The following is a 25,162-nucleotide window of genomic DNA, read 5'->3' as shown; positions in this document are numbered from 1 at the left end:
GTCTGGCAAACCCTGACGTAATGTAATGTTGTTCATAACAATGAAAGGAACAAAAACGGAATATAATTTCTTTCTCTTTGTATTTTTATATAAAATATAGTACAATATTATCTTATTCAAATCAATGTGATAAACAAGTTGCCAAAAATAATCCAAAAGTAGTCAAATTGCTTTACCTTAATGTGTAATGTAATGGATTAAGTTACTAACTAATAACTGTAACTGATTATAATCATCACTTGATCTAATCTGAAGCTCTAAAGCACTTTCTCATGTGAACACTAGAGGTCAGCAGAGAGTCCAGTCTCACAGAAATCCACACAAAACAAGATTTGAGCTCATTAGCAGAGCCTTCCCACAGTTATATAGTTTACAAACAGTCGTGTTTAACTAGAATTAAGGGTTAATAATATTACACTTTAAAACTGAGCACTCATCCATTGATTTGATCACAGAATGAGCTGAGCTGAAAGTGTAAATCTTTCTCAAACACTGACTCTTAAAGCTGCTGAGACACAATGCAGACCAGAGGCTGTTATTTTAAGGGAGTATTTTCAGATGTTTCTGCATCATCATGACCCTGTGTGTCTGCTCTCTGAACTCTGAGCCAGGCGTTGAACAGACTCATTGTTTCTTAAGGCTGTTCTCTGAGTGTGTGTTCAGTCTGTGGCATTACACTGAAGCTCAGCTCTGCTGCCTACAGACATGGGTGAGTCCAGCAGTTACACTCTTTAAAAGACACGCTAAGAGCTGTTGTGTGTATGATTTGAATGAATGTTATGTGTAGCTTGATAAACTAGTGCAAAGACAATGCATGTAGAGACAGTGATATACTACAGATGTGAATTCCTGCACTTAAAGCTTCAGAGTGTCTCAGATCTAACTTTCCTTTTATTCATTATTTGAGCTCTGTGTGTTTAGTGGATGTATGAAGTCAGTTCCTCACACACTTGAACTATCCACTAACACCAATAGTTTTTGAACAGTATGTCTGATCATTTCAGAACGAATGTGAAATGTTTTGGCTTTGCATGTGCATTTGTTTGATATTTGGATATATTTAATAGTGCAGTTTATGAATCGCTCTGCTGGATATTAGACCTCAAGTTTTTCTTTATCCTTTTGTCTGTTCTGTAATAGTTCAGATTATAGTTTAACACACACTGCTGTTCAAGAGGTTTTGGTCTGTGAGAAGAAATATATATATTTTTAAAAAAAGATGTCTATTCTGCTTACCAAAGCTGTATTTATTTGATATAAATCATTCATATTGCCTGCTTTCTAACCATTTAACATGAGATGTAATTTATTCCTGTGATCATCACTCCAGTCTTCAGTCACACGATCCTTCAGAAATCATTCTGATATGATGATTTGCTACATTTATGATTATTATCAATGTTGAAAACAGTTGCTTCAAATAATATTTAATTCATATTAAATGTTGCTTCATATTACATTTCTTAAATGAACTTCAACTTTCAACTGAGGTTGGGTATCGATTCCAATGAGGTAAAAAACTTGGATATCATTCACATTTATTCTTATTGCAAACCATTGTATCTGAATACCATGAACACAAACCATCAGACTAAAGATCACTTACACACTATAGTTTAACAATACCAGAGCAAAGACATCTAGCTCAAGTAATAAACATCTCAGGCATTATTAAACACTCAGTCATTAAAAAAGAACAAATTAGCAAATGCACAAATAAATATAACTGAACAAAATACAATTTGAAATAAACAGTTTTTTTATATATTCAGGTATTCAGGTACAGAAACTGTAAAATAACTGCACTTTATAAATAAAATATACATTACACATATAGTTACATATAAGTTATTCAGTCAAGAACAGCTTTTGTTAGCGTTATTGAGACGGCAGCAGGAATATTAGGCTGCTGTCACTTTAAGATGGATACATGGATCCGATACACTGTTAAGCCTTGTTTATACTGGGCATGTCCGCACTAGCGCGAGGGTGCGCGCGGCAAAAATGACGTCAACCCGACGTGGGCGGTCGTGTGCATTGAGAGCGCAAGACCTCATTTCGCTTGCCGGTGTACACGTCAAATTTTGCAACTTTGCGCGCGGCTTCGCAACCAAAGATGCACGAGTTTGAGGCGAATCTGGCCGAGCATGACGTCTAATCACACCGGCACCCAGTTTGTGCGTCTAAATCAGTTGCTTATATTTACAAAATGAGCCAACAATAGCAGAAAAAAGCCCTTTTAATGAAAATAAAGATCCATGTTTAATAAAAATGTTAACGAAACTAATTGAAAATGTTTAGAGAAATTAGAAAATGTTATACATGTTCTCCCATCCATATATTCTGTTCTAATGTCACTAGGGATGTTAACCGATGACTGTTTGACCGATGGTTGACCATATCAACGTTAACGGATCAAAGTTGTCGGTTGTCGGTTAAAAAAAAGAGTGATCTCTAAATTAGGCTATTATAGACAGTGGACTAAACGCTACTACAGTTAGCCATCTCATTCCAAAATCTTTTTGTGTGAAGTGAACAAATCCCTCACACTCAATTTTTCATAACTCGACTGTTTGTACTTAATAAACCAATAAAAACATTTGGCGCGAGGTCACAGCGTTTGGGTTTGCGCCCTCACAAGGTTTGCGGTTAGAGCCAGGGCAGACGACAGTATGAAGCGTGCAAAGAAAAGTAGTGTGTGGGACCATTTCACCAAAAAGAACGACACAGATGTAAGTTGCAACTTGTGTGATGCAGTGCTTAATTAGAAGGCACACAGTGAGTTAGACCTGCCTTGGCCGGTGCGTCTTTTATGCATTCTGAAGGTGCCTATTTTATCCATTGGTTTTATCGTGTTGCAGTCTATTAGACAACATTCCGCATTTGGAAATATATTACATCTACATTTCAGTGGTAACACATAAGGTGTTGATCATCATCTTTCTTTATTATTGTTAGCACTACCTCGAACTAAAGCGGCGTCTCTTCGGAGCTGTCATTTTCTTAAATGAGCCGCGGCAATGTTTCAAATGAGCTTCTAACGCTAGACAAATGCCTTTATTTTCAATGCGATCACCTTGTACCTAAACCATTTCGAAACTAAGGAGCCATTTGTCCTCTGATTACAAACAAGCTCCTCGGCGCCGCGTTTGCGGGACTCATGTTTCGCGCTGTAGGGGATTTTAAAAAAATGTGTGTGAGAGCGGGAGGCAGAGCGGCAGAGAGATGCCACAGAGTTGCGAAATTGCAGGCGCGGCTCGCGGCTGTTATTTCAAATAGCGTAGCATATTTTAAACTAATCGGTTAACCGGTTTCAACCGGCTAATGAGGCTCGGTGGTCGGTCAAGAAAATGTTTAGTTTTCGCCATCCCTAAATGTCACAAGTAATACTGAGTTCACTGGGTTTTACACGATTCTTTCGTAGTGAGGTTTTGGTAACATTTACTAAAGTAAACATTGTCACATATGTACTTCTTCTCACCGCTGTTTCCTGATGGTTTGTAGAACAATTAATCAGAGTCGCCCTCTGTCGTTTCAAAGAATATCACAACGGCGAGCGCATCGAGTATAAACACGTACCCAAACGGACGAGGCGTGCGCGATGCGGAGACAGACGAAAGTATAAACAAGGCTTTACGCACGTTTTCTTTGTCAACCTTTACGTTCACTTAATTTTGACTTATTTCTGTGTGTATTTGTCCATTAAAGTGCGAAAAGACACGGAAGAGAACTCAGTATTGCGCACTATACACTTGTGATGGGAGAAACAAAACTTTTCAAAGATTCAAATCAATTGAACCGATAGCTTTGCAAAATTATTCACTGTAAGCGTTCGAAACGCCACACGCTGGTGACCCCTGCTGGACAAAACGGTGTAAATGCAACAAAAGTCAGGACAAACATGCAGAAAACACCTTTACAAACACATCGCAGATGTTTTATTACAAGTTAAATCTGTCAAATGCAATTAACTAATCATCTAATCAGATTAAATTTCAAGTGTCTGTATAATATGTGACCAAAAAAACTGTCATGAGGGTCAATTTTTAAATTGAGATGTATACATCATGAATAAATGCGCTTTCCATTGATGTGTGGTTTGTTAGGACAATATGTGAAAATCTGGAATCTGAGGGTGCAAAAACATCTAAATATTGAGAAAATCTCCTTTAAAGTTGCCCTAATGAAGTCCTTGGCAATAATAATACATTTATGATATATTTATGGTAGGAAATTTACAAAATATCTTCATTGAACATGATCTTAATATCCTAATGTTCCATGGATGGATCAGCTAAACAGGCCAATAAGAGATTATGAACTACTATTATTCCTTTAAAGTCTCATTAAAACGTCTACACATGTATAAAACATGTAAAACCCATAGACACGTGTTCAGTCTCAGTGAATCCTCATGATTCATTCACAGAGATCATCGCCTCCCAGTGATGAACCATTGACATTTCTAAACGTTTCGAAACCGTTTTGACGTGACAGCCTCGTTTACTGAAATCACGTGACTTTGACAGTTTCATACACGCTCCGATCCACTGATTTGAAACAAAAGATTCATAAAGGTTTTGAAGTTTCATGAAGCAGTGATTTGAAATCGTCCATCACTACTATACAGTATGAGAGGCGGCTTTCTGTGCACGCGCTGTTTTCTCGAGTCTTCTTGCGCTTGAATGATTTAAAATGCACATTAAAATGCACACAAAGGAATCGATAAGAGGAATTGAAATATCGAGTATTCAATTCCAGAATTGGAAACGATATTCAATTCCCAACCCTAGTCACGACGTATTTAATCAAAATAATGATTTAAACAAAACGCGGTCCTGTGTTTGTAAATCCGGCAGCTTGACTCCATGTACGTGGGCTTTAACCACCAGGGTTCTGTCGAATCTCCGTCCCAGATCTCCCCCCCTCAGCACTGACCCTGGTTCCTCCCTAAACTCAGTTCAGTCCGTCTGCAGGGCCTGATGTGGCACCGGCTCTTTGTTTGCTTGTCATTGCTGGCCCTTGTGTGGCATCGAGACAAAGGCCATTGTCAGTGCAGCCACAAAAAGAGACACTCTGGCTCTTGGTCCTCCTTATTTTCTCACACTCCTCATGCCGTGGTACAGACCAGCTCCGTCGCACACCCCCACACACACACACACACACACACCAGCACATGATACGGATGGAGGAAGGAGGGCCACTTACAGACTCAGACGCAGCTGCTGCTTTGTCGTAGTGTTTCAGATTTGGCACATGTGAATAGACGTCTATGAGAGTTTGAGCTTGTTATATTGTTTTGGATTTGAATGAGCACTGTTTGCAGTGTATATTATTAGTGTTTATTATTTACTACACCCAGGTTTAGGGGGCTTGCTTCACTTAGCGTGCATTACTAATCACACGGTCTAAGAGTCTGTGTTTCTAGCACCAGCGCTCCAGAAGTGTCTTTTAGGGTTACACTCTTGCTATATTCAGTACAAATTGTATTTGTATAGCGGTGCTTTTCACAACACATAGCTATTGTTTCAGCAGCTTTACGAAAATGCTATCTTTCAACAAGCAGTAAAAACAGATTGTGATCGTAGTGATTGCAATACAAGCGTAATATTATGGCAGATAGTCTTATAAGTCCATCTATTGTTGGTGTCGTCTGCAGTCATCACTAGTGGGGCTGGATCAAACCGGAGCTGGTGAAGTCTAACCCTGGGATGGACACGAAAAAGATTTTTTATCAGATTTGTCTTTACAAGAGCATTTACAGGAAGGCTATTCCAGAGTTTAGGAACCGAATGCGAAAAAGCTCTAGAGTTTGATATTCTCTGTATCATTATCTCGGGCTCTATGATTTCCGCAATGCAGAAAACGCAGATCCAGTCATAAAAATATCATAAAACACATTAAGGTCCTCACGGCAGCCTGTCGAAATAAAAGTTTGGTTTAACTTGAAATTGTACAGAAGAATTTAACTGTCTCAATGTATTAATAATACTAACACTAATAATACATTATTATTAACATTTACTGTATTTTAAGGAATAATCACAATTTTCCATGTTTTAATTTGAACAGTAAATCTCTGTTGTGCAGCACTTTGTTTGACAAAAAAAGTTTAATTTCATATGATTAAAAGATCAATTAAATGAATGTTTTATGCCTTAATTTGATTGCCAGAAAAGTTAAAATACACAACACAGAATTTCTGAGAAAAACTAAATTCATAGTAATGAGAATTTTTTTTTTCTTTTTTGTATTTTTTGTATTTTTATTAGTATTTTAACATTTTACAAAAAGGTTTAAAGAAAAGACAAAAAATAAATAAAAAAATAAAGACACAATACAAATTAATAAATGATAATATAATAGCAATAATAATATAAATGGTAAATAATTATCATCATCCTCATCAACCATTAATAATACAAATTTAAATAAAAAGTTAAATAAACAAAAGTAAAAACATAAAACAAAAATAAAAAGGAACTAAGAACAACCAGGGCGTATATGCATTTTCAGTGATAAACTACAAACAAAAATGCACTTCGTAGGGTAGAGCAGACAGCATACTATTCCCTCCATTACTGATTAGAGTCACTGTTAAACTGGTTAAGATGATCCAGGAATGGTTGCCATATATTGTAAAATTTATCAAGGTTACCCATAATTCCATACCGGACTCTCTCTATGTGCAATATTCCAGTAATATAGGTCAACCAGTTCTTCAACTGAGGAACTTCAACGGATTTCCAGAGTCTTAGAATGATGCTCTTAGCAATAATCATTCCGTAAATAATGGTACTTTGTACAGAGACATTATAGTCTGACAAAGAGACAGAAAATCCAAATTAACTGCTTAAACACAAAACCGTACATGTCAGAAAACCACTTAAATATTTCACACCAAAAATCATAAAGTTTAGGGCATGTCCAGAAGAGATGGGTAAGAGAACCCTCTGCAGATTTACAGCGGTCACACGTAGAAGAAATGGTGGGAAAAATTCTATGTAATTTAGATTTTGAATAGTGCAATCTATGCATCACTTTAAACTGAATTAACTGATGCCTAGAATTAATAGAACAAGACCGAATCCTGCTAAGGCTCTCCTCCCACACTTCATTTCCTATCTGTATGCCCAATTCTTCCTCCCAAGCAGCTTTTAAAGAATGCGTAGAATAACTAATTTCTTCAGAAAACACAGTTACAAAATCTGACATCAAATGTTTGGAATCAGGTGAGCCCAACAATAGCCTATATATCCTTTTTTCCTCCGGCAGGGACTCAAAATTAGGCACTGCATGACGCACATAATTTCGAATCTGTAAATGTCGAAAAAAGTGTGTTGTGGGAAGGGAAAATTTCTCTTTTAATTGAGAAAAAGAGGCAAAATGCTTATTAATATATAAATCCTCTAAGGTAACAATACCATTCAGCCTCCATATGTTGAATGTTGCATCTGAGAGAGAGGGGGGAAATGCGTGATTGCGATATACTGGGGCAAAAATAGCAGTGTCAGGTAATCTGCATCCCTTCTTAATTTGATGCCATATTTTCAAACAGTTTGAAACGATAAAATTATCAACGTTAACAGATGCAGGCAATACAGAAGCTGAAAAGAGGAGTGCTGGGAGCGAACTGTTTTTAACAGCATTTTTTTCAATAGCAACCCAGGGGGAAGTGTCAGTCGAGTTTTCTGTATTATAATCCTCTTGCCAATAAACAAGTGCCCTCGCATTTGCTGCCCAATAGTAATGCAAGAAGCAGGGTAGCCCTAGCCCACCCCTCTCTCTTGGTTTCTGCAAATGTATTTTTGATATTCTGTGGGCTTTAAAGCCCCAGATAAAAGGTATGATTATTGAATCTAATGTTTTAAAAAAAGCCTTTGTCAAGAAGATAGGTAGATTTTGAAAGAGATACAAGAACCTAGGTAGAGAAACAATTTTAACAGCATTTATACGGCCTACCATAGAAAGAGGAAGAGTCCTCCATTTGCCAATGTCTATCTTTAGATCCTCCAATTTCTGAAGAAAATTCAACTTAAAAATTAATTTAGGGTTTTTGGGCAAAACAACTCCAAGATATTTAAGTTTGTCTGTGATTTTGAAAGGGAGATTGTGAAGGAATTCAGTATCAAGATCAGCACTTAAAGACATGAATTCACTCTTCTGCCAATTAATTGTGTATCCAGAAACTGTGCCAAATGATTTAATAATATCTAACAGTAAAGGGACGGACCGCTCAGGATTCGACAGAAAGAGAACAACATCATCTGCATATAATGAGATGTGATGATCAAGATTTCCCAGTCTTACAGGCTGGATAGATGGATGGTTTCTAATACTAATAGCAAGGGGTTCGATTGCAACTGCAAAAAGCAGAGGGCTGAGGGGACATCCCTGACGTGTCCCTCGATGTAATAAAAATGGCTTTGACTTTTCTTGATTTGTGAGTACGCAAGAGGTTGGGTGAGTGTATAATGTTGTAATCCATGACACAAAACGACTACCAAACCCACATTCTTCCATAACTCTCACCATATAAGGCCATTCTACCTGATCAAAAGCCTTTTCTGCGTCTAAGCACAGAGCAGCCACTTTAGAGCCTTTCTTATACTTATGATACATTATGTTCATTAATCTTCTAACATTAAAAAAGGAAAATCTATTAGGAACAAAACCAGTTTGGTCCATATGTATAATGGATGAAATGTATTTATTTAACCTATTAGCTAATAATTTGGTAAAAAATGTAATGTCAGAGTTAAGTTTGTTTTGTTTTTATGAATTAAATTAATTAGACATGCTTTTTCAGTATTAAAATTTAATCCAGAAAATTTTTAACTATAAAATGTATTTCATAGGGCCCTAAACATGTTAAACTTTTACTAAATTGTTGTTAAATTGTATAAGTTTCATAATTTCAATTAATTTAGACATGCTTTTTGATTGCTATAATTTTATATAACCATAGTCCAAAGTCCTAAAAAATTAAAACAGAAAAAAAACGGAATTTGGGAAAAAAAATTACGAATTTCATAGGGCCCTAAAATCCCAGAGTGTTGTACCTTAAAGAGGATGATGGATTGCAATGTGATGAAAGATCAGTAAAATACAAAGGAGCCAGTCTGTTTAGGGCCTTATAAGCAAGTATAGCAATATTGTATCATCGATTTGGGACTTAACAGGCCATTATAGAGATGTGACCTAAACACTCTAGCCTCTGGTTTCACAGACCAGGCTTAATCTATGCATGTTTGAGCTGTTCTTAAAATATGTCAGTGCCATTGTTTTGTCTCAAGATGCACACCAGTAATGTTTCGTAAGTTTATTAAAGCTACTTAAATGTCCTAATTGATCTAAGGCCTAATCCTGGCTTAATCTAAGCCCTGTTTGTGAAACCAGGCCTATAAACTGCATTTTGAAGCTGTCTAGATGCTAATTATATTGCAAGATACTAGGTGTACAGGTTTTTGGTCAAGTGAATAAGGTCTCTTTTTTTTAAAATCAGAATTGAATAGAAGACTGAAAACAATTGCTTTTAATTTTAATGGTAAAAGACCTGTTAGGTTCCCTTACTCTATAGTCTATGGTGGAAAACTAATAGATCGAAAGGGACAATTTATGTAATTATAGTAAAACACTGTTAAATGTACAGGTTTTGGAACCAAACACTGAAATAATGTAACCTTGTAATATGGTGAAAAAGTGTACATTTACATCACCAGAAGTCCCTGTGTGATTCTTATTTGTTTCTTGGGTTTTTTGTTATCAGTTTTGTACATTAAGGTTTTATGATATATCTTATGTTGTTAAAATAATGTTTATTGAATTATTTTAATGCTGTGTGTTACCATATATTTGTGTGGACTGGACATTACGGTAAAGTTCAGGCTAGGTTTTACTGTAAATTTCAAAGAATTTCAATGTACTTTTTTACAGTGAAGGAAATTTCTGTTTATCCAGTCTTTAATCTCTTTAATACACTCTGTTAACTTGGATCATTTTTACATTTCTAGAAGAAATACATCATATATCAGCATGACAATGCAAACTAATCTTGTGTTTACTAATAATATTTCCAGGGGAAGCTTGTATAAGGAAAACCGCAGCGGGCCTAACACAGAGCCTTGCTGCACACCATAACTTACTAGTGTCACATTAGACGCTTTCTCTTTTGAACAGTTGAGGAGAATATGGTGTGTGAATGTCTGATATGATAAGCTGACTCTTGACATGCCTTTGTTATGAATCCTCAGGGTGTTATGAATGCTGTATGCGCTGTCTGGGAGGAGTGCCGTACGTCTCTCTAGTGGCCACTCTGCTGTGCTTCTCTGGCATTGCTCTGTTCTGCGGCTGTGGACATCAGGCCCTCACAGAGAGCGAAAGACTCATCGAGACTTACTTCGCCCGCGACCATCAGGACTTCATCACCCTAGCCTACCTGTGCGTGCCAGTAGTATCTCTAGCAACTACACTATATTGCCAAAAGTATTGGGACGCCCCTCTAAATCACTGAGTTCAGGTGTTCAATCACTTCATGGCCACAGGTGTATAAATCAAGCACTAGGCCTGCAGACGCTTCTACACACATTAGTGAGAGAATGGGCCGCTCTGCTTTGTATTATAATAAAGTGGAAGCAATTGGGAACAACAGCAACTCAGCCACGAAGTGGTAGACCACGTAAAATCACAGAGCGGGGTCAGTGCATGCTGAGGGTCACAGAAGTCGCCAACTTTCTGCAGAGTCAAGAGCTCTAGACCTCCAAACTGTGTCCTTCAGATGAGCTCAAGAACAGTGTGTAGAGCTTCAGGGAATGGGTTTCCATGGCCGAGCAGCTCATCCAAGCCTTACATCACCAAGTGCAATGCAAAGCGTGGGATGCAGTGGGGTAAAGCGCGCCGCCACTGGACTCTAGAGCAGTGGAGACGTGTTCTCTGAGTGACCAATCACGCTTCTCTGTCTGACAATACCATGGACGAGTCTCGGTTTGGCCCCTTAGTTCCAGTGAAAGGAACTCTTAATGCTTCACCAAGACATTTTGGACAATTTCATGCTCCCAGCTTTGTGGGAACAGTTTGGGGACGGCCCCTTCCTGTCCCAACATGACTGACCAATGCACAAAGCGTCTCCATAAAGACATGATGAGGAGTTTGGTGTGGAGGAACTGGACTGGCCTGCACAGAGTCCTGACCTCAACCTGATAGAACAGCTTTGGGATGAATTAGAGCGGAGACTGAGAGCCTCGTCCAACATCAGTGCCTGACCTCACAAATGCACTTCTAGAAGAATCCCCATTAACACACTCCTAAACCTTGAGGAAAGCCAGAAGAGCTGAAGCTGTTAGAGCTGCAAAGGGTGGGCCGGCTCCATATTAAACCCTACGGATTAAGAATGGGATGTCAATAAAGTTCATGTGCATGTAAAGGCAGGCGTACCAAAACTTTTGGCAATATAGTGTGTGTATAATTTGGAACTATGTGCAATTCAGTCATTTTACTGTGAACATGTCTCTTCTCTCTCTCTCCTGTAGTATTGAGTATTTTCAGTACATTATCTATGGCCTGGCCTCGTTCTTCTTCTTGTACTGTATAGTCCTGCTGGCTGAAGGCTTTTACACCACCAGTGCCGCTCGCCAGTCATTTGGAGAATTTCGTAGTACAGTTTGCGGTCGCTGTCTCAGCACATCGGTGAGTGATTGATTTGCAATGTAGGTTGGCTACTTTCCAAAATGTCACACCCTCGTGTTGTTACAAACACATATGCTTTACTTTCTTCCTGTGAGCAAAATGAGACGTTTTGAATAGGGATGCACTGATGAACATTTTGGCTGTTGCCAATAACTCTTTATATTTGATAGCCGATAACCGATATATTTGGCGATAAATCCAAATCTAAATTTGTATTTAATTTTTGAGAGCCTGATTACAAAATGAAAAGTCTCGCCATTAAAATCCATGTCCCAAACACACAATTATGATGCTCTCATTATGATTTTATGTAGCCGATATGACAGACATGTTGCATTGAACTCTATTTTCTTTTTTTGAAGTGATTCCTATCATATTTCAAGCAATTCAATATTATTATCGGGCCAATACTGATAACAACTTATATCGGTTGATATGATACCGATATGGTGGTCGATTTATAGTGCATGAGTCAGTGACAAATAAGGTTTTTAAGATAAAAAATTAATAATTTTAAGCAAAAAAATAATTTTTATGTCCAAAAAATGTATGGTGTTGATTCATATTGGTTTTACAGCTTTTAAGACGGCATTAATTATTAAACAAGATTTCTGATTTTACCACCCAGAAAATGTCAGGTGGTGCGACCATTTATTCATTTAAAATAATATACATTTAATGTACTACTGAAAACTTGTAGATATGAATCAGTGTAGTGTCTAAAATGTATATCACATGATAAATTCCCTTTTCATTTCTTTAAGTATTGCCCTTTTATTCCAATTCATATAAACTGAAACTTTTCTATGTTCAAACGGCAAATTTTCCATAAGGAGTTTTTATGTTTTGTTTTTAACTGTAAAAAATTATTTGTATACATTATATAACGGTTTACAGTTATATTTCTTACTTCATTTTGCAATTGCAGTGGGAATTTATACTTTTAAATGTAAATTTTGCTGGTCGCACCACCTGACATTTCAAACTCAATTCAAATCTAACAGGCATTAACTTGGACACCTATACAAATGTTTGACCATATGCTCAAGGTTATACATCTTTTTTTTTTTTATTAAATACACATTTTCAAAGTCATACCACCTGACATAAGTTGAATCAACCTCATCCTTACTCAAAAATGTCACATTATCTGATATTTAAGGGAGGGTGACTAGCATTGCTACTGCGTCAAAGGGGTCCTCTGGGGTCTTCTGTGTGATGTCATATGCTGTCACATGGTTTTCTTAAAGTAACTTTGCATAAAATGGCATTTTTATGATGGTCGCATACTCCCCCCCCCCCAACATTTGGAGAAGTACATTTTTCGGACAAAAGTTTTAGTAATAGACTAGTTTTGAAATAGGACTGATACACTATTTTCCCTCATTTATAAGGAATTTAACGTAAAATCATGCCAAACTATTTGATTAAGAATTTTACTGAGAAAATTTACCTTTTTATTGCAATTTTGTTTTCTGTTTGCATGTTCGGACCTGACATTTCAAACACCACAACTCAAAAAGTCAATTGAAATAAAATAAAAAATAATGAAAAGGGTTTCTTGTGAAGGAAATATTGTAGATCAATTTGATATGTGACATGTATTTATTAAAATTCTTTTAGGAAAATAATGACTTCGGACACAAAAAATACATGTCATGTCATTGAGCTGCATCTCTAGTTGCATGTTGTGTGATAATGTTAAACCTGTTGAATAAGCATAAGTGACGTAACTACTGAATTAAACTGATATTTATATGCATTCCTCCCACAGTTCATCGTGATCACATACCTCCTGGTGGTAGTCTGGTTGCTGGTGTTCTCCCTCTCTGCGATTCCTGTGTATTTCTTCTACAACATGGCAAACACCTGTCAGACTATCAACTTCCTCTCTGAGACGCCCTCCAGCATCAACCAGCTGTGCATTGATGCCAGACAGTACGGTAATGACCCATTCATCTGCTCTGTCTCTTATATCGCAGCTCTGTGGTAATGATTAAAGTCCTGCTGATGATACGCTGGTCTTTTGAAGTGTCCTGATGTTCTCTGGAAAGAAGGACGTGAATACCTGATTTTTACATGAGGTGCCATTTTGTGCATTAGCCAAAGAAAGTCTATGGGTGCTTCTCCAATGTAATGCTGCATGTGTTAACTGACTTTCTTTTAATGCAGGGCAATGTCTTACATTTATTAACAAACTCTGGAAAGCTCAATCCCGGCTCATTTTCCTGTGCAAAGAATTGTGGGTGATTGGAGAAGGCGAAGGATGTGCTTAATGCATCCTTAAAAAGCACAGAATGAAGGCAGCCGAGATATCCAATCAGCTGAGCCATAAATACCATGTGACCCTAATAATTCAAAACGTGTCAATGACATGACGCTTGCTTTTTCCTGGATCTATTCATTTATTCCAAAATTCATGAAAAATAAAAAATATATATTTTTTTAAATATACAAATTTTGATTTTACAGTCAAAAATGTCATCATAATTAAGATAAATACCCATTTTAATAATCTTAAACCATCTTAAGTTTGGCATAATGTTTTATTATTATTATTTTTTTGAAAAGTGACCAAATTATTTCACTGCTTATTAATATTTAAAAAAATACATATTAAATATTAATTAATATTGCAGAAAAACAAATAAAACTGAAAATTATATTATAGAGACTGTGTCAAAGTCAATAATTAAGTCTCTTAAATATAATAATTTGACCTTTTTATGACAAGGTGAGGTTAATTTTAGTTGTAAAATGTCGTTTAGTGTGACAACAAATCTAATTATATTTATGAATTATTAAAGAATTCTTAACTTAATGATTACGATTTAAACACTCGCCTGTGGAAGGTGGAAGGTATGTTTAAAGGGTTAGTTCACCCAAAAATGAAAATTCTGTCATTAATTCCTCACTCTCATGTGGTTGGACACCCGTCAGACCTCCGTTCATCTTCAGACACAAATGAAGATATTTTAGTGTAAATCTGATGGCACTGAAAGGCCTCCATTGGCTCAATGCACTTTACACTCTCAAGACCCTTAAAAGACACTAAAGACGTCGTTACAAAGTCCATCTCACTACAGCGGCTCTACAATAACTTTATGGAGTGACGAGAATAGTTTTTGTGCGCAAAAAACCCCTAAATAACGACTTATATAGTGATGGCGATTTCAAAGCACGGCCTCATGAAGCTTCGAAGCGTTATGAATCACTGAGCCGAATCATGATTCGGATCGCGTGTCAAACCGCCAAACTGCTAACTTTGGCGATTCAAACCGCTGAATCGACTCACTGATTCATAACGTTTCGAAGCTTCATGAGACCGTGTTTTGAAATCGTCATCACTATATAAGTCGTTATTTAGGGTTTTTTTGCACACAAAAACTATTCTCGCCGATTCATAAAGTTATTGTAGAGTCACTGTAGTGAGATGGACTTTGTAACGACGTCTTAAGTGTCTTTTAAGGGTCTTGAGAGTGAACCGTGCCATTGAGCCAATGGAGGCCTTTCAGAGCATCAGATTTACACTAAAATATCTTCATTTGTGTCTGAAGATGAACGGAGGTCTGACGGGTGTCCAACGACATGAGGGTCAGTCATTAATGACAGAATTTACATTTTTGGGTGAACTAACCCTTTAAGACTTTGTTAGGCTACTTGATTGACATTTTTAGAGTCATTCAATTTCTTGTAAAAAGTATAAACATTCATAACCATAAGAAATCAAACACACCGAGGACATTTCTAAGAACTTGGCATGCAAGCACACTAGATTTTTCCATTATTAATTGTCATTGACTGTGTGTACAGTGTGATGGCACACTTGAAATGCGTTGTTTGAAATGAGTTCGCTGAACGTGGTGTTATTTATACTCACACAAATGTGATATTTTTCATGGTTACTCAGTGTTCTGTGTCTCTCAAAGGTTTACTCCCATGGAAAGCAGTGCCAGGAAAGGTTTGTGGGATGACCCTGTCGAATGTGTGCAAGACAAGAGAGGTAAGACTTCACCCGGAAAACCTTCCTCAAAGCCTTGTCAAACTCAAAGCTTAGCTCAGACATTCAGGCTGTGAGTGTTCGGGATGTCACGTTTCGTCTCCGACTTGTTTTTCAGTTTTTCCTGACCTATGACCTGTACATCGCTGCCTTCGCTGGAGCGGGGATGACGGTCTTGGCTCTGGTGAGTGTGCAGAACAGAACACAATCACAGTGTGTTTTCATGACGCCATTCCCGTAGGTGTCGAGGAATTCTGTTCCTGCATTTATTAAAGGACTGGCTGTGAATTATTGTCCTCAGTTGTGGCTAGAAATGCCTTGGATGATTGTGAGAACTGTTTTTCAGTTTATTTTGTGTTTGGAGGGAGTTTTCGGCTCTGTGAAAATGTCATGACCACACATGTCTGACGTTTGATGGGCGCTAAATTTCTCTGAATCCCCACAACTCCCTAGAAAAATGTGGTAAAAACCATAGGTATATGTATACATAGATGCCTCATTAGCGGCTGTTAATATGGGCTGCTATAAGCAAGCTGCCCACCATATTGGAAAGGTCAAAGCCTGTCCGTAAACAATTGAGAGCAAGTTGACTTTTTTCTGGAGTTTAAATCTTGGAAATTTTTACAACCAGAAGCTGTTCAATGTTGTGTTACCTTGAAAAACTCCAAAAAATCCTACTGTGAGTGAGTGACAACATGCTGACCGCTCCAATGTGTCTGGAGTGAATGTGGCATCTACATATACTTATCTATGGTAAAAAGGGGTGTGATGGTACACCTACCTCACAAGACGATGCACAATATTGGGTTCACGAGAATGAGACGAGATGATATTTTAACAATATTTTTAAGAAATCTTCAATGACAAAATGCCAATGCAGTCACATTTCGAAATATTTTAACTAATCTAGGGCTGTCACTAACGATTATTTTGAGTAATCAGAAATTGTTTTGATATTATTTTGCTTAATTGCTGCATCTTTTTTTGCGGCAATAAAAAAAAGTGAACAATAACAATTGGGTAAATTAAGTATCAAAAGAAAGTAATTGTATAGTTTTATTGAACAACACTGTTAAAATACATATTGTAATCATTATCATCTTATGTACAGGGCGCCAACGGCCTGGTGATTGTTGTTACTCTTTACAGCATGATCAAATCTTTGTTTAATATTGGCCAAACATCATTTAATCCAAATATCTACTTAATCTTTAATATTTAGCCACTTTTTTACAATAGAAATGCTACAGTGAGTTAAAACTTTTATTTTGAAATCACAATGAACAACGGTGTGCATATAAACATGTTGATGTATTTTCCTGTGTTGGCGTAGATAGGCAAAAAAATTATTTACGTTACAAATCTGTCGAAATGGCGCATATTGTGTTCCCAGATGATCGTTATAAGCAACACTAACTCTCAGCTGCTGAGACGCTCCATGCATGTAAATGATAACAATGCAACACCCTGCTATGAAAAACAAAGCGCGTCAGACTTTATATGCGTTCCCAAATGTACGTTACATAGCTACACCCTAGAAATATCGCCACAGCTACACCCTAGAAATATCGTCACATAGCTACACCCTAGAAATATCGCCACAGCTACACCCTAGAAATATCGTCACATAGCTACACCCTAGAAATATCGCCATAGTTACACCCTAGAAATATCGTCACAGTTACACCCTAGAAATATTGCCACAGTTACACCCTAGAAATATTGTCACAGTTACACCCTAGAAATATCGCCACAGTTACACCCTAGAAATATCGTCACAGTTGCACCCTAGAAATATCGTCACAGTTGCACCCTAGAAATATCGTCACATAGCTACACCCTAGAAATATCACCACAGTTACACCCTAGAAAAATCGTCACATAGCTACACCCTAGAAATATCGCCACAGTTACACCCTAGAAATATCGCCACAGTTACACCCTAGAAATATCGTCACATAGCTACACCCTAGAAATATTGTCGCATAGCTACACCCTAGAAATATCGTCACATAGCTACACCCTAGAAATATCGACAAAGTTACACCCTAGAAATATCGTCACATAGCTACACCCTAGAAATATCGACAAAGTTACACCCTAGAAATATCGCCACAGTTACACCCTAGAAATATCGTCACATAGCTACACCCTAAAAATATCACCACAGTTACACCCTAGAAATATCGCCACAGTTACACCCTAGAAATATCGTCACATAGCTACACCCTAGAAATATTGCCACAGTTACACCCTAGAAATATCGTCACAGTTACACCCTAGAAATATTGCCACAGTTACACCCTAGAAATATCGTCACATAGCTACACCCTAGAAATATCACCACAGTTACACCCTAGAAATATCGCCACAGTTACACCCTAGAAATATCGCCACAGTTACACCCTAGAAATATCGTCACATAGCTACACCCTAGAAATATTGCCACAGTTACACCCTAGAAATATCGTCACAGTTACACCCTAGAAATATTGCCACAGTTACACCCTAGAAATATCATCACATAGCTACACCCTAGAAATATCGTCACATAGCTATGACCTAGAAATATCGTCACAGCTACACCCTAGAAATATTTTCACATAGCTACACCCTAGAAATATCGTCACATAGCTACACCCTAGAAATATCGTCACATAGCTACACCCTAGAAATATCGTCACATAGCTATGACATAGAAATATCGTCACATAGCTACACCCTAGAAATATCGTCACATAGCTACACCCTAGAAATATCGTCACATAGCTACATCCTAGAAACATCGTCACAGTTACACCCTAGAAATATCGCCACAGTTACACCCTAGAAATATCGTCACAGTTGCACCCTAGAAATATCGTCACATAGTTACACCATAGAAATATCACCACAGTTACACCCTAGAAATATCGTCACATAGCTACACCCTAGAAATATCGCCACAGTTACACCCTAGAAATATCGCCACAGTTACACCCTAGAAATATCGCCACAGTTACACCCTAGAAATATCGTCACATAGCTACACCCTAGAAATATTGTCGCATAGCTACACCCTAGAAATATCGTCACATAGCTACACCCTAGAAATATCGACAAAGTTACACCCTAGAAATATATTCACATAGCTACACCCTAGAAATATCGCCACAGTTACACCCTAGAAATATCGTCACATAGCTACACCCTAGAAATATCACCACAGTTACACCCTAGAAATATCGCCACAGTTACACCCTAGAAATATCGTCACATAGCTACACCCTAGAAATATCGCCACAGTTACACCCTAGAAATATCGTCACAGTTACACCCTAGAAATATTGTCGCATAGCTACACCCTAGAAATATCGTCACATAGCTACACCCTAGAAATATCGTCACAGCTACACCCTAGAAATATTTTCACATAGCTACACCCTAGAAATATCGTCACATAGCTACACCCTTGAAATATCGTCACATAGCTACACCCTAGAAATATCGTCACATAGCTACACCCTAGAAATATCGTCACATAGCTATGACCTAGAAATATCGTCACATAGCTACACCCTAGAAATATCGTCACATAGCTACACCCTAGAAATATCGTCACATAGCTACATCCTAGAAATATCGTCACAGTTACACCCTAGAAATATCGCCACAGTTACACCCTAGAAATATCGTCACAGTTGCACCCTAGAAATATCGTCACATAGCTACACCATAGAAATATCACCACAGTTACACCCTAGAAATATCGTCACATAGCTACACCCTAGAAATATCGCCACAGTTACACCCCAGAAATATCGCCACAGTTACACCCTAGAAATATCGTCACATAGCTACACCCTAGAAATATTGTCGCATAGCTACACCCTAGAAATATTGTCACATAGCTACACCCTAGAAATATCGCCACAGTTACACCCTAGAAATATCGTCACATAGCTACACCCTAGAAATATCACCACAGTTACACCCTAGAAATATCGCCACAGTTACACCCTAGAAATATCGTCACATAGCTACACCCTAGAAATATCGCCACAGTTACACCCTAGAAATATTGTCACAGTTACACCCTAGAAATATTGTCGCATAGCTACACCCTAGAAATATCGTCACATAGCTACACCCTAGAAATATCGTCACATAGCTACACCCTAGAAATATCGACAAAGTTACACCCTAGAAATATATTCACATAGCTACACCCTAGAAATATCGCCACAGTTACACCCTAGAAATATCGTCACATAGCTACACCCTAGAAATATCACCACAGTTACACCCTAGAAATATCGCCACAGTTACACCCTAGAAATATCGTCACATAGCTACACCCTAGAAATATCGCCACAGTTACACCCTAGAAATATCGTCACAGTTACACCCTAGAAATATTGTCGCATAGCTACACCCTAGAAATATCGTCACATAGCTATGACCTAGAAATATCGTCACAGCTACACCCTAGAAATATTTTCACATAGCTACACCCTAGAAATATCGTCACATAGCTACACCCTTGAAATATCGTCACATAGCTACACCCTAGAAATATCGTCACATAGCTACACCCTAGAAATATCGTCACATAGCTATGACCTAGAAATATCGTCACATAGCTACACCCTAGAAATATCGTCACATAGCTACACCCTAGAAATATCGTCACATAGCTACATCCTAGAAATATCGTCACAGTTACACCCTAGAAATATCGCCACAGTTACACCCTAGAAATATCGTCACAGTTGCACCCTAGAAATATCGTCACATAGCTACACCATAGAAATATCACCACAGTTACACCCTAGAAATATCGTCACATAGCTACACCCTAGAAATATCGCCACAGTTACACCCCAGAAATATCGCCACAGTTACACCCTAGAAATATCGTCACATAGCTACACCCTAGAAATATTGTCGCATAGCTACACCCTAGAAATATTGTCACATAGCTACACCCTAGAAATATCGCCACAGTTACACCCTAGAAATATCGTCACATAGCTACACCCTAGAAATATCACCACAGTTACACCCTAGAAATATCGCCACAGTTACACCCTAGAAATATCGTCACATAGCTACACCCTAGAAATATCGCCACAGTTACACCCTAGAAATATTGTCACAGTTACACCCTAGAAATATTGTCGCATAGCTACACCCTAGAAATATCGTCACATAGCTACACCCTAGAAATATCGTCACATAGCTACACCCTAGAAATATCGTCACATAGTTATGACCTAGAAATATCGTCACAGCTACACCCTAGAAATATTTTCACATAGCTACACCCTAGAAATATCGTCACATAGCTACACCCTAGAAATATCGTCACATAGCTACACCCTAGAAATATCGTCACATAGCTATGACCTAGAAATATCGTCACATAGCTACACCCTAGAAATATCGTCACAGCTACACCCTAGAAATATTGTCACAGCTACACCCTAGAAATATTTTCACATAGCTACACCCTAGAAATATTTTCACATAGCTATGACCTAGAAATATCGTCACATAGCTACACCCTAGAAATATCGTCACATAGCTACACCCTAGAAATATCGTCATATAGCTACATCCTACAAATATCGTCACATAGCTACACCCTAGAAATATTGTCACACAGCTATGACCTAGAAATATCGTCACAGCTACACCCTAGAAATATCATCACATAGCTACACCCTAGAAATATTGTCACATAACTACACCATAGAAATATCGTCACATAGCTACACCCTAGAAATATCATCACATAGCTACACCCTAGAAATATCGTCACATAGCTACACCCTAGAAATATCGTCACATAGCTACACCCTAGAAATATCGTCACATAGCTACACCCTAGAAATATCGTCACATAGCTACACCCTAAAAATATCCTCACATAGCTACACCCTAGAAATATCGTCACATAGCTACACCCTAGAAATATCGTCACATAGCTACACCCTAGAAATACCGTCACATAGCTACACCCTAGAAATATCGTCACATAGCTACGACCTAGAAATATTGTCACATAGCTACACCCTAGAAATATCGTCACATAGCTACACCCTAGAAATATTGTCACATAGCTACACCCTAGAAATATCATCACATAGCTACACCCTAGAAATATTGTCACATAGCTACACCCTAGATATATCGTCACATAGCTATGACCTAGAAATATCGTCACAGCTACACCCTAGAAATATTTTCACATAGCTACACCCTAGAAATATCGTCACATAGCTACACCCTAGAAATATCGTCACATAGCTACACCCTAGAAATATCGTCACATAGCTACACCCTAGAAATATCGTCACATAGCTACGACCTAGAAATATTGTCACATAGCTACACCCTAGAAATATCGTCACATAGCTACACCCTAGAAATATTGTCACATAGCTACACCCTAGAAATATCATCACATAGCTACACCCTAGAAATATTGTCACATAGCTACACCCTAGAAATATCGTCACATAGCTATGACCTAGAAATATCGTCACAGCTACACCCTAGAAATATTTTCACATAGCTAACCCTAGAAATATCGTCACATAGCTACACCCTAGAAATATCGTCACATAGCTACACCCTAGAAATATCGTCACATAGCTATGACCTAGAAATATCGTCACATAGCTACACCCTAGAAATATCGTCACATAGCTATGACCTAGAAATATTGTCACATAGCTATGACCTAGAAATATTGTCACAGCTACACCCTAGAAATATTTTCACATAGCTACACCCTAGAACTATTTTCACATAGCTATGACTTAGAAATATCGTCACATAGCTACACCCTAGAAATATCGTCACATAGCTACATCCTACAAATATCGTCACATAGCTACACCCTAGAAATATTGTCACACAGCTATGACCTAGAAATATCGTCACAGCTACACCCTAGAAATATCATCACATAGCTACACCCTAGAAATAGCGTCACATAGCTACACCATAGAAATATCGTCACAGAGCTACCCCCTAGAAATATCGTCACATAGCTACACCCTAGAAATATCGTCACATAGCTACACCCTAGAAATATCGTCACATAGCTACACCCTAGAAATATCGTCACATAGCTACACCCTAGAAATATCGTCACATAGCTACACCCTAGAAATATCGTCACATAGCTACACCCTAGAAATATCGTCACATAGCTACACCCTAGAAATATCGTCACATAGCTACACCCTAGAAATATCGTCACATAGCTACACCCTAGAAATATCGACACATAGCTACACCCTAGAAATATCGTCACATAGCTACACCCTAGAAATATCATCACATAGCTAAGCCCTAGAAATATCGTCACATAGCTACACCATAGAAATATCGTCACATAGCTACACCCTAGAAATATCGTCACATAGCTACACCCTAGAAATATCGTCACATAGCTACACCCTAGAAATATCGTCACATAGCTACACCCTAGAAATACCGTCACATAGCTACACCCTAGAAATACCGTCACATAGCTACACCCTAGAAATACCGTCACATAGCTACACCCTAGAAATACCATCACATAGCTACACCCTAGAAATATCATCACATAGCTACACCCTAGAAATATCATCACATAGCTACACCCTAGAAATATCGTCACATAGCTACACCCTAGAAATACCGTCACATAGCTACACCCTAGAAATATCATCACATAGCTACACCCTAGAAATACCGTCTCATAGCTACACCCTAGAAATACCGTCACATAGCTACACCCTAGAAATATCATCACATAGCTACACCCTAGAAATATCGTCACATAGCTACACCCTAGAAATATCGTCACATAGCTACACCCTAGAAATATCGTCACATAGCTACACCCTAGAAATATCATCACATAGCTACACCCTAGAAATATCATCACATAGCTACACCCTAGAAATATCATCACATAGCTACACCCTAGAAATATCATCACAGCTACACCCTAGAAATATCATCACATAGCTACACCCTAGAAATATCATCACATAGCTACACCCTAGAAATATCATCACATAGCTACACCCTAGAAATATCGTCACATAGCTACACCCTAGAATATCGTCACATAGCTACACCCTAGAAATATCGTCATAGCTACACCCTAGAAATATTGTATAGCTACACCCTAGAAATATCGTCATAGCTACACCCTAGAAATATTGTATAGCTACACCCTAGAAATATCGTCATAGCTACACCCTAGAAATATTGTATAGGTACACCCTAGAAATATTGTATAGGTACACCCTAGAAATATTGTATAGGTACACCCTATTAGCAACCTCAATAATGTGGTTAACACCAGTAAAAGCATAGCTACGCCTTGGCAACCACCTATTTCTCCCTATTGTGGGTTGGGTTTTTCTGATTAGTCTCTTGTTGTCACTGGGTCATATTCATATTTATTATCTTGTGTTTCTGTCTCTCTCTCTTCAGCTCACATATACTGTGTCCACCACCTATAACTTTGCAGTTCTGCGGTATCTGGGGAGGAAAGGCATCAGTCCACGGTGTTAACATCTCTCCTGTCCTGCTGTCCACTGTCCCCTCGATAACAGCACCATATCCCAGCACTTTAGAGTTTCTCATCTCTTCTCCACAACACACTTTCCTGTCTTTTACGTTTTTGGATGTAAAGGTTTAGATTTGGGAATCTATCTTTCATCTAATTTTTTCAAGCTATACCCCTGCCATCCACCAGGGGAAGTATTCTGCCTTCAAGTCTTCTGGGACGTTATAATTGTGTTAATGTGACAAAATGGACAGTATTATGTGTGCAAAAGATCCATGTATTTTATCATTGTTGTGCTGCCACACAAAGTGTTGTAGTTTGTTCACAGTCGCCTCATTAACCGGCTAAATGAGAAGCCAACGTTACTAATATTCTTCTTCAGCAGGACACAACTATAGTCAATATTCACAATGATCCTGTGCGCTCATCTTGTAGATACCATCATCAGGGTTGCCAAGTCTGTGGTTTTCCTGCATAATAGCCTAGGCCTATATAGTGATTTTAAAATAGAATGTAACGCATAACACTGACTGTAAAATGTGTATTTGAGGTATGTTGAGGTGAGTTTTGATTATTTGCCATTGGGCTAGTTTTGTTACACAGACCTGGCAACCCTGACGATCATGCTAACATGACTTGAAGGCAGCTATAAGTATTTAATTCCGTTTTTACCCTTTTTAGTTTTTGAGATGTGATACTATATAGACCATAGAGATATGTACATAGATGCCTCATTAGAGGCTTTTTATATGGGCGACACATGGACCGTTCCAAGATGGCGGCTCGTTTGCCAACGTTTGTAGCTTTATCAAATATTTGTTTACAGCTATTATACGAGTCCATTTGAGACCGTCTGCTGGTCTATCCATCATTTAAATCACTTTATTTGACTAAATCTATAAAATGGTAACACTTTT

General features: G+C 38.0%; 1 protein-coding gene across 1 annotated transcript; it reads left to right on the top strand.

Annotated features, from left to right (window-relative positions):
- The first annotated feature begins 661 nt into the window (after positions 1–661).
- On the top strand, positions 662–25,162 carry plp1a (proteolipid protein 1a). Its single transcript, XM_079838971.1, has 7 exons — positions 662–709; positions 10,254–10,440; positions 11,529–11,685; positions 13,460–13,628; positions 15,615–15,688; positions 15,804–15,869; positions 24,170–25,162. The coding sequence occupies exons 1-7, from the start codon at positions 706–708 to the stop codon at positions 24,248–24,250; spliced, it is 738 nt and encodes a 245-aa protein (XP_079695097.1). The 5' UTR covers positions 662–705; the 3' UTR covers positions 24,251–25,162.

Source organism: Gobio gobio, assembly GCF_949357685.1.
Source record: "Gobio gobio genome assembly, chromosome: 16".
NCBI classification, from domain to species: Eukaryota; Metazoa; Chordata; class Actinopteri; order Cypriniformes; family Gobionidae; genus Gobio; species Gobio gobio.
The sequence above is the reverse complement of the archived record's forward strand: the minus strand, read 5'-3'. Positions and strand labels throughout refer to the sequence as shown.